This window comes from Lepidochelys olivacea, assembly GCF_965140295.1.
Source record: "Lepidochelys olivacea isolate rLepOli2 genome assembly, chromosome: 6".
Taxonomy (NCBI): domain Eukaryota; kingdom Metazoa; phylum Chordata; order Testudines; family Cheloniidae; genus Lepidochelys; species Lepidochelys olivacea.
In genome coordinates, this window is record NC_140416.1 from 76,611,130 (window position 1) to 76,625,611 (window position 14,482).

At 35.5% G+C, this 14,482-nt stretch overlaps 1 protein-coding gene across 5 annotated transcripts in view; it reads right to left on the reverse strand.

Moving 5' to 3' along the window:
- The window catches only part of NOVA1 (NOVA alternative splicing regulator 1), a 229,329-nt gene that overhangs the window by 212,938 nt on the left and 1,909 nt on the right, over positions 1-14,482 (reverse strand). For all 5 annotated transcript variants that reach the window (XM_084632607.1, XM_084632605.1, XM_084632604.1 and 2 more), the window contains exon 2: positions 13,323-13,466. Coding sequence is in view for 3 of the 5 variants with exons in the window: in XM_084632605.1 (XP_084488731.1) it covers positions 13,323-13,466 (144 nt within the window). In the remaining 2 variants the exon portion in view is untranslated. The remainder of the gene's footprint in view (positions 1-13,322; positions 13,467-14,482) is intronic.

A 14,482-nucleotide genomic window follows, 5' to 3' on the forward strand; every position in this document is an offset into this window, starting at 1 on the left:
GCTATTTAATTACTCCCTCATACAACTCTCCCCCAACTAAAAAAGAAAATCCAAAATAATCTAAAACACCAATGTGGTGATATTCAGACTGAACACCTATTCCCTCCATCTCAGCAGCACTTACCTGAAGCTAGTTCTTGGGTGCAAAAGCTGACGGGACCTTAGTATCAAGTGAGGAAGAGTCTTCACACATCTCACTAGGAGGCATGGGCAAATGGGAAAGAAACGTTCACTATCACATGCACGCACACATACACCTTGAAAGACATAAGAACTTTCATTCTTTTCAGCTGAAAACCATAGGAAGAGCTAGGAAGCTGCAAAGAACAGTATCCAGCACTTCTACTCTGTATGTCAGACTAGGAGTAAAGTGTTAGATCAAGTCTCTCCTAAAATAATCTGAAGCAGGCCTGATGAAATACCTGGCTTCGTCACGCACAGGCTTCAGAGCCCAAGCTCCAGTCCAAGACAACTTCAAAGCACTGTCTACTCAGCTGTTTTTAGAGCACAAGTGTGAGTCCTGCTTACTCAAGTCTGTTCATCTGGCCTGGGAGGCTCACTGCTATGAACTATGTAGACATATCCTAGTAGGTCATTCATTCCCAGAAGAATCAGCCACAGCAAAATCAGGAATTACTCCTCCCAACCCTGGAAGACCAAATTCTCTTCTCAACCGGAGCAGAGGAGGAAGGGACGTAATAATCCCCTTAGAATGCAGCATTTAGCATTCAGTCTGGTAAAAGAAAAAAAGGTGAAAACTCTTGTCCTCTAAAAAGATTATCACAATGGAACCTGCTTATAGCAGAGTGAAACTTCACATAAAATGAGTGAAGCAACATATAGACAGGCTTCTCAACCCAATAAAATCAAGTAAAGCAAAACAACTAAGGACTCAGTTTTAGTTTGTCTGGCTTTTTGGATGGGGGAGGGCAGGGAGAAGATCTACAAAGGGCCTCAACCTTCTCCATTTTTGCAGACTGAACTCTGTGCCCACAAATAACTGCAGGATGAGGTGATACCATTATATGTTCATCTCATCTGTTAGGCCTCCAAATCAGAAATCCTACCACTGGAACCCAAAGTTAACTGTAGGAACAAAACTGAAAGCTGCTGTCTAACATCACAAACTAAATGTGTTTTTCAATAGTAAAAGACGTCCATCTATTGATTTTGACATTTGAAAAAACACTACAGAAACAAAAAAATGACACCAGTCACCAACATGCATAGTCAAGTGTTATTTTAAGACCTTAGCCAAAATGAAGCTAATTAGATAAGAGTACATCTTACTACTGTTACCTATTAGATTATAATGCACACTACCTATGGATAGATTTTGAGAAAGCTGATAACTAAAGCTAGAGCAGAACATGTCTTCCTGATTAAAGAGAGAGTCTCATTGAGAGCACATAAGATCAGTGCTGTGTAGCTGAAATTACTGTGCATGGGTTATTGAATGAAGGTCACTGTGTTGATTTTAACCTATAACGCCCCACATGTTTTAAGATCTGGTTATGTGAGAGACTGCCTATTTCTTTATGAAGGAGAGAGTGTTGTTTATCCATGAATCCTCCAGCAAGGCCCTTAAACTCTGAAACACACTTTCCCACTTGGTATACCAAATTCCAGATCTGTTAGTCTACTGAACACACTAACAAGTTCCACGTCTTTTCCCTGAATATTTGGGGATGAAGATATTTGGGGATAAACTGGAGGGAGGAAAGAACTTTTATCCATTATTTTAATTATCTAGGCGTGTATAGTAGAACTGGAAGATGGTCTATTGTATTGCATATTGTGTAATTAACATAAAAGCAACGCAAATACTAGACAGATACTTGCAATGTTACAAATCTAGGGAAAATCTGGCATGCTTGCAGAAATAGAAGTCTGGTGTTTCTTAACTTTTGACTCCTTGACTCTGCAATCTATATATTTCAAGTACACCACTTTTTCTTTAGCAGTATAAGTACCCAAGTACTCATCTAATGCTTGTACTGCTTTAACAATAATACACAGGCTTCTATATTTAGGTTATTATAAAAGATTCTTGCATCTGTTTTTGGAAACTCCAATACCTGTATTTGTAGCAGGTCATGGAAATTCAGCAAAGAGAAAGCTGAAAAGGCTTTTTTTTTTTGGTCTTATGAAATTCCATTCAGATTCAACTGTTATACACTTAAAAATTGCCATTTCCTTCTCTTGTGTTCCGCAGGAAAAATGTTGGCAGCATGCCAGAATAACTGAACATGAACATGCTGCCACCAAAGAAACTACTACAACCACACATTGTGCTGGGAAGGCATGGGACCTCCAAGAGCACCTGTAGGTGAAGGCTGGAGAAGGAAGTTTAGCTGGGCTGGATCTGGCACATGGTCCCAGCATCCCATCCATCTCCTTCCTAAGGCATCACATAGGGCAGATACTCCCCTCAAACTCCTCCCAACCACCCAGCAAATGATGGCAGCAAGCTATCCCACCTCTGGAATAATAGCCTTCTGCTGCAAACCAGCATTGCAGTCCTGTAGTTCAAGTGGTAGAGGTCTGTGCTTTAGTACTGAAGGTTCAGAGTTCAAACTCTAACGATGCCTGCTACAAAACTTAACTTTTTTCCTATTTAAAAAAAAAAAGTAGGACTGTCAATTAATCACAGTTAACTCACGTGATTAACTCAAAAATTAATTACAAATTAACTCAAAAATTAATCACAATTAATTGCTGTTTTAACAACACTGTTAAATAACAGAATACTAATAGAAAAGTATTTTTGGATGTTTTTCTACACTTTTAAATATATTCATTTCAATTACAACACAGAATACAAAGTGCACAGTGCTTACTTCATATTTTTTATTACAAATATTTGCACTGTAAAAAAACAATCATTTTTCAATTCACCTCATACAAGTACTGTAGTGCAATCTCTTTATCGTAAAAGTACAACTTACGAATGTAGATTGTTTTTTATTACATAACTGTATTCAAAAAGAAAACAATGTAAAACTTTGGAGCCTACAAGTCCACTCAGTCCTACTTCTTGTTCAACCAATCTCTCAGACAAACAAGTTTGTTTACATTTACAGGAGATACTGCTGCCTGCTTCTTATTTACAATGTCACCTGAAAGCGACAACACGCATTCGCTTGGGACTTTTGTAGTCGGTACTGCAAGGTATTTATGTGCCAGATATGCAAAACATTTGTATGCCTCTTCATGCTTCGGCCACCATTCCAGAGGACATGCTTCCATGCTAATGATGCTCGTTAAAAAAAATGTGTTAATAAGTGACTAAAACTCGGGGTAGAATTGTACGTCTCCTAGTCTGTTTTACCTACATTCTGCAATATATTTCAGTTATAGCAATATATTTTATGTTATAGCAGCATATGTTTGGTTTCAGAACACTTTCACACCAGATTTGACAAAACACAAAGACGGTACCAATGTGAGATTTCTAAAGCACTCAACCCAAGGCTTAAGAATCTGAAGTGCCTTCCAAAATCTGAGAGGGACGAGGTGTGGAGCATACTTTCAGAAGTCTGAAAAGAGCAACACTCCGATGCAGAAACTACAGAATCCACACCACCAATCTTCTGCTGGTGGCATCTGACTAAGATGATGAAAATAAACATGCGTTGGTCCACATTGCTTTGGATAGTTATCGAGAAGAACCCATCAGCATGGGTGCATGTCCTCTGGAATGGTGATTAAAACATGAAGGGATATATGAATTTTTAGCACATCTGATATGTATATATCTTGCAAAGCTGGCAACAACAGTGCCACGTGAATGCCTGTTCTCACTTTCAGGTGACAGATCAGAATTCAGCCAATCACTCCAACAAAAAGAAGTAGAACTGAGTGGACTTGTAGGCTCTAAAGTTTTACATTGTTTTCTTTTTGAATACAGTTATGTAACAAAAAAATCTACATTTGTAAATTGCACTTTCACGATAAAGAGATTGCACTACAGTACTTGTATGAGGTGAACTGAAAAATACGATTTTTTTTTACAGTGCAAATATTTGTAATAAAAAATAGAAAATATGAAGTAAGCACTGTATACTTTGTATTCTGTGTTGTAACTAAAATCAGTTTGAAAATGTAGAAAACCTCCAAAAATATTTCAATAAATGGTATTCTATTACAGTTCAATCACACAATTATTTTTAATCGCTTGACAGCCCAAAAACAAAAAAAAACCCACAAACTAAGAAATTATGTAAAAATATTGGAAGAAAAATGTTTAAAATCATGCACTCAAAAGATAGAACATACTAGATTTATGATTGCCTGCATAACCTTCCCCCCCCATGTGTATTCATGTGACAGAGGTTCTCAAATTGGAGGGCACACAATGTATTCTGGGGGGTAGGAAGACCTCAGTATGAGAAGCTTGAGGAGGGGAAAAAAACCCAAAAACTTACTGTGCACATTCAGAGCTGGGTGGCCAGAGAGCAGTGGCTGCTGGCCAGGCATCCAACTCTGTAGGCAGTGCCGCTTCCAGCAGCAGCAGCAAAGTAGTAAGGGTGGTATGGTATTGCCACCCTTATTTCTGTGCTGCTGCTGGTGGCAGTACTGCTTTTAGAGCTGGGTGCCCAGCCAGCAGCTGCTGCTGCTTTCCACTTTGCCTTCAGAGCTGGGCAGCCAGAGAGTGCAGAGGTGCCCGGGGGAGGGGGGGTGTCAAACTACTACAGACACAAAGAAGGGGGGGGGGGGACACAACCAAAAGTTTGAGAACCACTGCATGACACTGTCTAATTATATGTTCACTTCCTGTCCCTCCCCTCACCCTCCCAGAGGGGACTGATTCATTCAAGTCACACATTGGACACACAAAGGGAGCAGAATTAAGGTTGAATGAACCACCATAAGACTGGCACTTTCTAACTTTCTAGTGATTCAGTTCACAACCTATGTAATTATATATACACAGATCAATACATTCAATTAAGTACTAGTAACTCTGATCTGCAGATATTTGGTAAAAAGGTAAGTCACATTGGTGAGGTGATAGGAAGGAAACTTTGTCTGCTGGCTAGGCTTTACCTAGTTCTATAAGCAGAAAACTCCACGTTCCTACACTGTCAATACAGCATATTTCAAAAGAACTGGAGTCACTAGTGTGCAATTTTTGTTAACAAGTATTTTTCAAGAACTCTGGGGGTGCATAATATACTTCTTGATCCAAGCTGAATAGGTGCCACTCTAAAGGAAGGGAGGGAGACTGTCCTGAATTTCAGAAGCTATTTATGAGGGAAATCACAGGTGCACTAAATGTCACTGAACTAAGCACAAAAGGAGTGTTTTTAAATGGGAACAAAGACACACACAGAGGGTCTTTGTGTACTAATTTAATTAATGACTGACAATACAAGGACTCCAACTGGTGAAATATCAATGGCCATAAATATAATTTTAGTTCTGCATAACAAATGATCTTACCTGAGCGATTCTCAAAAAATGTCAAAACATTGATTGTGTTTTTCATCTGATCCTGTCAATGCTGAGATGACAGGCCCTGCAGGATGCAGTAACAGATCAATGATAGAAAACAGATGTTTAGTCTTTCCACAATGAAAATCTATAAGACCAAACAAATATAAATTTTTGTCTGAATATCAGGCTTCCTTTCACCAAAAGTTACTTCTAAATACGACAGTGAACATTCACACATGTAGACCATTTCTCTTCCTCACTTGGAACAATCTGAACAACCCCCTCCAGATCCTCATATCTGAGGACTCAGGGTTTGTATTTTTACAGAGTGCCAACACATGACAATTAACCTGGTCCTTGACTCACATAAGAGGTACCTGCAAGGGCTATATTGGGCACACAACCTCAAAAATTTTACCTGACCCAAGATTCTTTACAGATGAAATACAGCATTTAATTGATAAAAAAAGTAAATATAACTGGAAAATAAATATTGAAAAGAAAAAGGGTATGTCATCAGTAATCTTCCAACCGGAAACAGAGACTTTGATACCAGTCCCAAAACATTGCCCTTCAATGATCACTGACATGGGCCCATGTAATTTCAAAAGGAATTTAGTTCTTACAAATTTTCCTTAGCAAGAATACTCAGTATCAAATAATTCTCACTATAAAAAAATGTAGCCACATTTTAATTATGGAAGTTGATAGGAGAATAGCAAGTTAATTCAATAACAAGTATTGAATTTAGATGGTTGATAAGGTATGTTTTCTGTTTACTATTAGAAACTGGTAATACCAAAATCAAACATTTAAAATACAAGGTACTCTGACAAAATGTTTTTCTTCAAATGAAAAAACACAAGAGCAACCTAACCAGTCTTTATAAACCTCTGAATAATAACAATTTGAAATTAGGATGCATCAGGTTTGCAAAATTAGTATTAACTGTGTATACAGAAAAACAAAACAAAAATAATGGAAAGGAGTAGAGCCTTATTAACCAGTGATCTGACATTTAAAAGGTCTCTCAGTTTGACACTATTTAGATATTTCTGTGTTGGAGTAACAGAAAGCATACTTAAGGAACTTGATATAATTTCCCCACGGCTGTGCCACAGAGGCAATGAGGAAGGGCTGCTAGTCTTATTTTCCATTGAGGCTAATACTAAAAAAACTGAAATCACAAATGGAAGTTTATTCAGACAACAAATTACCAAATTTCAGTTTAATATGATATATATAAATCAGAATGAAACAACTCAAAGCATACATTTAACATACTCCACTGCATAAATATTTTACAGTAAACCAGGAAGGAATTTTAAGTACCCAAATAAATAGATCATTCAAAGTACAGTAGAAATGTGAAGTTAATTTTCCATTAAATATTTAACAATGTTTATTTTTAATTCTCATATATCCCTGTCTCCCACCCAAACTTGTCTGAACAATATAGATATTTTGTTTATATACAACCATACTTCTGTTTTTATTCTGGCAACAAGAATGTTTTTGTTAAGTCCACTATATTAGTAATCTATTCAAAAATCATAGTTATCAACTTTATTAATTCATAGATAAAGGTTTTCCTCTTTACCAAACCTATTCATTACAGCTTTAAACAAAAGTATGTCAAAATTTTACACTAGTATCTAACAAATCCAATGCTGAAACCAAAAAGGCCCACCTACAAACATAATCATCATCAAGAAGGGCTTAAAAAGCAGTCTTTCCATTTCTGGTATGTATTGCGTTTTACACCATGACACTGCAGCCTCAGAGGGTCAGATTAATTAAGATCAACAGCAGCTGCAGTGCAACGTGAGAAGCACGCTACCACAGTTCCCACCAGTCCAGCCCAATTACCTGCAGCATTCCAGCACTGGACAACTGACAACCCCCACGCTCTTTACTAAGTCATTCACTCCCACTGGTCTACTGATAAATGTTAAAAACAAGCTAACCTCTTTTTGAGAAGGGCTACAAAGTGGAGTGCACCTGCTGCAAGCTGCAATGATGAGTCCCAGAGAGATGTTTGTCAGTCAGATCTCTACAGATGTTGTTTAACTTCATACTAGAGCTGTATCCAAAGATGGAAATGAGAAAGCAATCAGGCACAAACCCTCCTCCCAATCCCCCCCACAAGTTCTATTTCTAAAAGCTGTAATCTGACAAATGTATAGTAAAGTTTGTTTGCGAACCACTGAAAATAGGTGAGATTAAATTTTGTGGTTAACTACAGCTGAGAATACTGACATCCACAATATTAATTAGCGAAGAATCAAGATCACTAAGGTCCTGTTACAATTCCTTTTTCATTAATGTATGAAGGATTTACCTCCATTTAAAAAAAACTGCATGTTTCTCATATTACAGAAGTTGAGGGGAGTAGATTCTTTTAAGAAAACTGAATTGCTGTTTGGAGAGTGATTTTATATATTTGTCTCCAAGCCTTCATAATGTAGACCACAGATTAGCACATTGATCCTGCCTCCACAACCAACCACTGAAATGCTACATGGCAGTTTTGTATTGTGTGCAAGGAGGAAGAGTGGGGGAAAATGGTTTAAAGTGTCATTTTTATACAAAATTATGTTGTTTCTCTTAAATGATTTTTCCCCAGAATTCTGCAGTGCCCCAAAATGAGGGTGCAAAACACAAGTTTCTGCTGCATCCATTCAATTTACACATAACTTGACTATATGAAAAAACAAGTGCAGTATATCGTCATTAGAAACCCTTTAATTTACTTCTAAAATATAAAACATTCTCTGATAGAGAAGTTCTGTCACATAATAAACAACAAGAATAAAGTTCTGGTGGTTTTCATTTCCATGTGATGATCTTAGAGTTTTGTTCATTATTCTGCTATCTTTATTTCGCGTAACAGGTTTGTATGAGTATTATTGTTGAGAGTTAGCTAGCCATTTCAATGCAGCACACAAAAAAGTCTACATAATTGTTACTTGTTTTCAATTTTCCTTTTTACTATTTTTGAAATTGCAAAGTCACTCAATAATTCAACAAAAAGTTCACCACCAAAGACCTATTCAGCTAACACAGAAAACCCTTTTCTTAGAAAAAATTACATGCATAACACCTTTAGAACATGAAATCATTAAAACTACTATAATCCTCTTCCAAATGAAGGGAAATTAGTAAATAGATGCACAAGGGAGCTAAATGTACAACCATCTCTAGATCACAGTGAGTGAATACATTCATTTGCAGTTTCCTTTTGAATGTAAAATATTGAGGACCTTTCAGTTAAGAAGCTAACTTTTTTTTTTTAATTCTGTCCCAGTAACCAGGCAACTGACAGCTGTCCTATTGAGAATTCTCCCTCTGAACAGCTGGCAATCAACCCTTGGCTTTTTACTTGTAGAAAACTAAGAAACTAGAACAAGTCTGCAAATCTACGCAGCTGTAAGAGCTCAATCCTAGAAACCCTTACTTACATGAGTAGTCCTTACTCATACAGTTCTACTGTTGTAAACAGGATTACTCACATGAGTAAGAGTCTGCAATATAGCTTGTCAAGCTTTAGAATTTATTTTTTACGAAGTCCTTACTTTCTCATTGACAACATTTCAGAAATCTGTGATAAAATTCTCAAATATCAGGGAATAAAAACCAAGATACATCAATATTCCAAAATGCTACAAGCTGAACTATTTTTCTTATCCCATAATTCTCTTCTCTAGGTCTTAAGAAATAACATTTTCTCTTCATTTAGAATGTTAACACTAATATAACCAAGTAAACAAAAAAAAAAAACCCTGCAAATAGTTTAAGGAGTTACATGTATTTTTCCAGTGAGAACCTACTCGTTTCTAAGCTAACAATTAAAAAATGTTACACGTCCTTTATTACAAAAAGAGAAAAAAACAGTGGGGAAACAAGCTTGATCTATCATGCATTTATCCTGCCTAACACAGTATAATATGAGTAATGAAGCTAGATGTATTCTATTCAACTGTTCAGTAAAGTTGTGTATTTCACACTCAATTCACTTTCAAGGTTTTAATAGTCAACACACAAACTTTTCAGAGGACAGTCACACCAAAGATACCTGTGAAATCATGTAAATAATGCATTAATTAAAAAAAAAAAAACCACAACACCTCATTTTCACATGCAAGATGAATGCTTAAGACAATCCAGTTAGTAAATACATAACAGCATTATAACACAAAATATGTTTTGTATACTTTGTCTTTTTGTTAAGTGTACATTTTAGTTGTACGGAAAAAAGTTCTTCCACATTAAATGTCCCATACCAAGTTTGAGGACTACCCAACTAGAATTTCATAAAATAAAAAGCAGCTAACCTATTAATTAAGAATAATAAAATATCTTATCTCCATTTTATCTTCATATCATTTTATCTATATTCTAATATATTTCAGTTAGCATATTACAACATAGTTGAAAAACCATCAACTTCACTCAAATTCACCCAAGCACTAAGTTAGGAAAGATCCTGTTGCAAGATAAACAACGTGATTATATAATTTCACATAAGAAAGAGTAAAGACATTCACTTGCAACGGTTTAGGAAAACAAGGAAGAATATACCTAGAGTGGTTTTCAGGCCAGCGTTCCTTATATTTCTGAAAAATGGAGCACTGGATAAAATAGTGAGTGCAAACATAAGAAAGTATCACCTTTTTACACTATGCAAAATTTAAGTACACACAAAACTCCAACTTTTCATGGCAACACCTTCAAAAGGTTTTACTTCATTAATAATTAGTATCATGACAATATCAGTATTTCAGATTTTGGATTAGAAACCGCTTGCCAAATATATAATTGGAACCTTGTAACAGAAAATGTTACTCCCACATTTTTAAAACATACAGTTAGACAATTTCACTTCAGATTTATTAGTCTAGGTAGACAATATGAATACAAAAGATTCATACATGAAATATACTCTAAACAAGATGACCAGAAGGTAAAATTTTATGGGTCAATACAATTTTTAAAAAGTTACTTGATAATTTAGAGGGACAGTGTCTTGCAACAGCAATAGAAATAGGATTTACTTTAAAAAAAACCCACTGCTGATATCATAAAACAGAATACACACAACTGTTAATAAAGCCCATGAACTGTCTTTTCCTTTGTTGAACTAAAACCTTTAACAAATAGAAATACTTTAGAAATGCATGCTTCCTTTCAACTTCTTATAATTAGATCTCTCTCTTCTTAATTCTAAAGCTACCGTAAATAGTTTTCTGAAGCACAAACAAAAAAATTATTCTGACAGACTTACTCTGTATATTGAATACCTGTACCATAAGATCACACAGTGAAATATACCAATCCTTCTCCCTTCCAAATCACCCACTCTTAAAAACCGCGCTGAACTTTCCCTTTCAGTTACTCCTCTCCTTCCCACTAAAATTTAAGCTTAACAGCAACCTCACAAATACAGTGTTTGCAAAATAGATATTTAATGTAACTATAGGTATAAATTAGTCAACATATTAATGAACATATATACACCCAAATAGGTTTTCAGATAACTGCATACTTCTACCAAAAAAAAAAAAAAAAATCCTCAACAGTATGAATCACAGTATAAGACTAGTATAAGATTAGCAGGGTTTTTATCCCTCATGTAAGAGGGGCTGGAAGAAACCCAAAAAAGTCATCAGCTTGGAGAATGCCAGGACCTCAGAAAATTCCACAGGCTCGTGGACAAATGCACACAGAAAGACTAACAAGATCCAGCTACAAGAGAATCCATTTTTCTCATCTGTCCATTCTGTAGCAAATAACAGTCCTTCTTAAATTATGTCTAAATCATTAATCTGCCAAATGACCTACAGTGTGGCTACATATATAAAACAGACTGTGTAATATCTAACTGGACATTGATCTATACTTGGAAAAATTAAAACTGTACCAAGACTTCTCTTGTCCTGGTATTTCCTTCAGAGAGAATCTGTTTACGTCACAGAAACATTAGACATTTTTTTATTCATCTCATTCTGGCTTGCCTAATTTTTAATTTTCAAAGGACACTCCTGCTGATACCGCTGTAGCTGCATAATTTACAGAACAAAAAAGAATGTAATTCTGATTTAATCAGAAAAGAACAAAATAACTATGTTAGAGTACTGAACAAAAGATATAATCTTTGGTGCATCCTTTCCAACTCACTGTAAATAAACTATAGTCAAATGAAAAGGCATATAATTTAGTATTTGGAATATCCTTCATAAACACCAATTTTCTGCAACATCCTTGCACATCTGATACCACCTCATGTATAATGCAAATAATCTATTTCATTTTCATCTATTGACAGTGAATTTAATTTACCATTGCAGCTCTTTTCCCAGATTACGTTATTAATTCCGCAATCAGGCTCTTTTGAACGCTTTTATTTCTCCATAGAGTTTTCACAATTCTGCACTGATTTTTTCACCCTAATACACCTTTCAGAATATAAGAATTGTGTTACCAAAACTTTCTTAAGGCAAAAAAGTAAAGGCAAAACAAAAGTTTCTGAACAACAATGCATAGCAATTACAGAACTATTTCATTTCATAGAAAATCTAAACTTATTTTAACTGTGTTAGTACATTAGAACGCTATAAATTGCATCTATAAGAAAAAACAACAGGTGCATTTTCCATTTCCATATCAAAATGACCATTTCAAAATAATTACAACCTTTCCATAGAGAATAAATGATCCACTTCTGCTTGACAGTGAAACAGAGTGGACAGGAAACTGAAATACTCCAAATGCTCATGCTCTGCTTACACTCATGCCAGCTGTCTTTGCTGTTTCAGCAAGATGACTGAATTTTCTAAATTAGCTCACCAAATGCAAAACGGCTTTATCTTCCCCACAAAAAAGAAATATTAACAATATCTAGGCACCTCGACTCTGAATTACTAGCCAGAGTTCAAAGTTGCAAAACCAGAACACTGGCGAAATGATAGCTATGTAGTAAATTATTCACAGTCAATAAAAAATTAGATAGATTTCAATTCAGACTAGAAGTCCAATTAGTAGATACTAATTTGTTAATCTTCAGAAAGAAAGTCAAACTTAAGATGGAGCGACAGAAATATTTTGCAGAAGTTCAAAATGATGCAGATCATTATGCATGACCTGCTATTTATAACATTTTGATCAAAAAATGAGAAAAAGCTGTAATAAAAACAGGCACTCTGTGCATATAAATATTGAATGCTTTGTTGTTTGCATAAATACAGTATGCACAAAACACACCTATTTTCTTATTCATCTGAAGTATTATATTTCCTTTCATATCATAGATTTTCCTTTCGTACTCATATTAAACACAATCTAAAGAAAACACCTGAAGAGCAGTAGCACTTGTCCTCTTTACTTCACTCCAGGGCCAGTGAACAAACCAATGATGCAGAAAGAAGATACGTAATGGATTTAAAGTAAATGGCCCATTCTTTAAGAAGCAGCCTCTCATTTTTATTCATTCTAGCTTAATTGCCTTACAATGATGTCTGAAAACTTCAGAAGCATACCCATTTTTAATGCCAGCTGTCAAGGTTGGTTCTTTAAAAGTAGGGGTTTTTTTGTAATAAAAAAGTGCTCAGAAAATATATTCACAAAAATGTTTTCCTGCAGTAATATTCTAAATAACTTTAGCCATATTTTATGGCCACTAAATTATTAGATAGTACCCAGTCAATTCCATAAACAAATTAAGATAAGACTGTTCATATGCTCACTGTAACATGTTGTAGTGTACTTCTCTGCTCAATAATGCTTCCGACTGCACTGAGAAGCTTACTCTTCAATGCATAAACCACATACATCACGTATATATTTCCCTTGGGATTTAAAAGTAAACTGCTAATATTTGCACCTACCTGGGTAAAAATCTTTGGATTTAGACAGCTTGATGGTCGCCCCAGTCTCTTTCTGCAACTGAACAATTGTCTGTCCTCCCTTCCCAATTATAGATCCAGCAGCATAACTAGGTATGAGGACCTTTAGAAAATACTGGCCATCCTCTGAAAAATTGAGATATGCAAGGTTAATTTGGTTTACAAAACTTTTGTTCTCCCACATGCCCACAAAAAAAAAATCAGTAAATATGTGAACATACCTATTAATACATGCACAACTATACATCTAACCAGTTGCATCATTCTATAAGAAATGCATGGAATATGCATTTGCCATTTTAAATGATTTACATATTCACTCACTGGAAATTAAAGAATCTATCCATTTTCCTTAATTTTCTGAAAGCATGAAAACAAATGACAAAAATTGAGTTGTATTTCTGAAGACGGAACTGTTCCAGTTCTAGCTGTTACCATGGTACAATTAAACAAATTGACCCCTTCCAAAAAAAAAAAAAAGTGCACAAAACATGCATGACGACAAATCACAACCCTCACTAAAAATACTGCTACAGAAATGCCAAAACTTTTTTAAAAAGAAAAGAATGATAAAGTGATGGGCTCTTTGTTTGACATTAGCAAATGCATGAGAACAGCAATTACCTATTGCCTGCTTTCTTCTTAAGTGGGCAAAACAACTAGTTTCCTACCAAAAACCCACCCCAAATGTGGAGTTTTATTTTCCAAGCATTTCAGCCACTGCCAAGAAAACAACCCAACATGGTGTGGATGGAATCACTTGCCTAAGTAATCCTGATGTATTTCTTTAGCACTTCTTAGGCGACAGTGATCTCTTTTAAGCTCATTAATTAAAAGACATTAAGAAGAATTTTTCCCAATTGATCAAAAGCTTAAATCACTTATTTTAAATACATGTAAAAGTGATAATGCCAATCCTCCCCCCACCGTTGGATAACAAAACCCAGAATCAGAACTGGAAAATATATACAATGAATGAAACGAATGTTTCCCAGCCTCATCTTGCAACTGTGCTCCTTTCCTTTACTGATCCAGCAGCAATGAGTCTAAGGACCTTTAGAACACTGGCTCTGAAAAAGGTGAAAACTATACAAGGGTATATGACTAGAAGTCCTGAAAACCAATCTCAAAATTTTATCATA